This window comes from Mirounga angustirostris, unplaced genomic scaffold (genome assembly GCF_029215605.1).
Source record: "Mirounga angustirostris isolate CCGP_5_RB_7025 unplaced genomic scaffold, mMirAng1.0.hap1 SCAF_158, whole genome shotgun sequence".
NCBI lineage: Eukaryota > Metazoa > Chordata > Mammalia > Carnivora > Phocidae > Mirounga > Mirounga angustirostris.
In genome coordinates, this window is record NW_026991866.1 from 10,001 (window position 1) to 12,500 (window position 2,500).

A 2,500-nucleotide genomic window follows, 5' to 3' on the forward strand; every position below is an offset into this window, starting at 1 on the left:
GCGGGCTCGGGGCACGCAGCGCGGCGCGGCCACAACCCGGGGGGAAGCGCGCAGCGGCGGGCGGCGCCACGGCGTCCCGCGGGCCGCCGCCGGGGCACGCATCCCCGGGGCGCGGCCCCGCGCGCGACTCGGCCTCGGCGCGAGCCGCCCCGACAGGGCGTAAGGCCGGGATCGCCGGCGGGGAGGGGAGGGGCGGGGCGGGTGCGGACCCCGGACGCGCGGCGGCGGCGGGAGCCCAGGGAATGGGGCGGGCCCGGCTGGGACAACCGCGGTCGCCGCTGGGGGCACAGCAGCGAGACCGGCGGCGTTCCAGATCCGGGCCCCTTCCCCACCCCGACGGACCCACGACCGGCGCGGCACGGGACGGGACCGCGACCCCCCCCCACGCACAGCCCGGGCGACCCCAAGACCGCGTGCGGCGCGAGGGAGCTCCCCCAGAGGGACCGCGGCGGCCACGGCCCTCAGCGCGAGCTCTCTCCTCTCTCCCATTCTCGCGGGCGGCGCCACACACCCCCCCGCCCCGGCGCCGGCCCCCTTCCTCCCCCGACACACACCCAACACACACCTCCTCCCCCACGTCCCGCACACGCGCCACCGCCGGGCGGACCCGGCGGGGCGGGGGCGGGGGCGGGGACGGGGCAGGGGTGATGCCAGGCAGGAGGCGGGGACCAGGCAACGAGGCGGAGGAGGGGCCACCGTGTCTGCACTTAGGGGGACGGAGGGCCCGGCGGCCGAGCCGACCCCTCCCCACCTGAGGACCGAGCCCACAGGCGGGCAGGGCAGGCACCAGCAGAACGGGCCCTGCGAGGGAAACCCCCAGCCGCGCCAACCCCCAAGGGCGAGAGACCCCAGGGGCAGCGATTGATCGTCAAGCGACGCTCAGACAGGCGTAGCCCCGGGAGGAACCCGGGGCCGCAAGTGCGTTCGAAGTGTCGATGATCAATGTGTCCTGCAATTCACATTAATTCTCGCAGCTAGCTGCGTTCTTCATCGACGCACGAGCCGAGTGATCCACCGCTAAGAGTCGTACGAGTTTGGATTGTTAAGGGGGGGGTCAACGCCCAGAGGGGAGGCCCCCCCCCCCTGGCACGGCACATTCCCCAGAGGGTGCCTCCGGCCGGGCCAGTCAAGACAGACAAGACCACACTCCGAGAAGGTCGGAAAGGTTGGACAACAGGGCGTCCGGCCACCGCCCCCCAAGCGAGGGGCGAGCCCGGACAACCCCACAGGCGCCCAGGGGGTTCCCACCTGGCCCCCCCCACACACACCGAGGACGCGAGGCAACACACGCGCCCGCCACAGCCCAACGGCCGCTGGGTAGCCCCCTCCCAGCAGCCACAAGGACCGTGGCGCAGCGCGCGGCAACCCCGGCCCCAGGGCGGGGTGGGCAGCGGGGTCTGGGGGAGAAGGGACTCCTCCTCCCCACGGGCCCAACCGCCCCGACCCAAGGCGGACGGGCGACCCCCAAAGGGTCTTTAAACCTCCGCGCCGGGACGCGCTAGGTACCTGGACAGGGGGTGGGGGACAGGCGAGGCAGGGGAGGGGACGATGCCCCAGGCCACCGCCTCGACACCAAAACCCCGGCCGCAGCCAACCGCCACAGGGCACAAACCCCGACGCTGCCGGCCCGTGACGGGGGAAGGCCCGCCGGGTGCCGCCACCGGCCCCCCCGCCACCACCCGGCGACACCACCCCACCCACCCACAAGCCACCGGGGCGGACCGGACCCCCTTCTTGCTTTCCAAGACACCCCCCCAGACCACCTACCCCCCCCCCGCCGTCCCTCCCCGCACCCGCGACCCAGGCCCCCTTCTCGCCACGGAGGGCAAGGGGGCTGCGGCGGGCAGCGGGGCACGAGCGGGCAAGGGCGCGCGAGGGTGGGGCAACGGAGGCCGGGAAGGAGAGGAGCCGGACCCGGGCCCGAGGCCTGGGGCAGGGCCGGGGAGGAGAGACGCGGAGTGGGTGGGCGGAAGTCCGAGCGGACATCCGACGGACCAAGAGAGAACCGTCCAGGGCGGGCGGCGGGACACGGCAGACGACGGCGGGCGCGCCCCGTGAGAGCCAAGGCTCCGAGGCCCCCCGGGGAGGGGCGGACCCGACCCCGGAAAGGCGCCACGGGGGGGGACCCGCCGGCGCACCGCAACGTCCCGAGACGCGGCGAGGGCACCGTGCGGGCGGCGGCGCGGCGACCGGGGACGACCGGCGCCGAAGGCGATGGCAGGGGGCACGCGCCCCCCCCACCAACCCCTCTACCCGCCCTCCGCGGGGAAGGCGGGGCGCGGGAGGGCGGGGACAGAGGACAAGGCGCGCCGAGGGGCGGCGGGGGACGCGGCGGCAGCGGCGGCCCCAGGCGGGGAAGATGGGGGGCGGAGCCCGGAAGGGACGACAAGGGGGTGGGGAGAGACCGGCTGAAGGGAGGGAGGACAGGGACAGGCACAGGGCCCACCCCTCTCTCTCGCCCCCCGCCGTTGCACCACACCCCCTTTTCCTCCGGGCGACC

The 2,500-nt window shown here is 75.9% G+C and overlaps 1 protein-coding gene, 1 long non-coding RNA gene and 1 other non-coding gene across 4 annotated transcripts in view; 1 reads left to right on the forward strand and 2 right to left on the reverse strand.

Moving 5' to 3' along the window:
* The window catches only part of LOC135363387 (uncharacterized), a 101,496-nt gene that overhangs the window by 8,541 nt on the left and 90,455 nt on the right, over nucleotides 1-2,500 (reverse strand). The window lies entirely within an intron of this gene.
* LOC135363390 (5.8S ribosomal RNA) lies at nucleotides 874-1,026 on the reverse strand. The gene has a single exon (XR_010409077.1). It is a non-coding gene; the product is annotated as a 5.8S ribosomal RNA (ribosomal RNA).
* Nucleotides 1,549-2,500, forward strand: part of LOC135363386 (serine/arginine repetitive matrix protein 1-like) — a 9,206-nt gene continuing 8,254 nt past the window's right edge. The window contains exon 1 of the mRNA XM_064583942.1: nucleotides 1,549-1,877. Within this exon, the coding sequence (XP_064440012.1) occupies nucleotides 1,549-1,877 (329 nt within the window). The remainder of the gene's footprint in view (nucleotides 1,878-2,500) is intronic.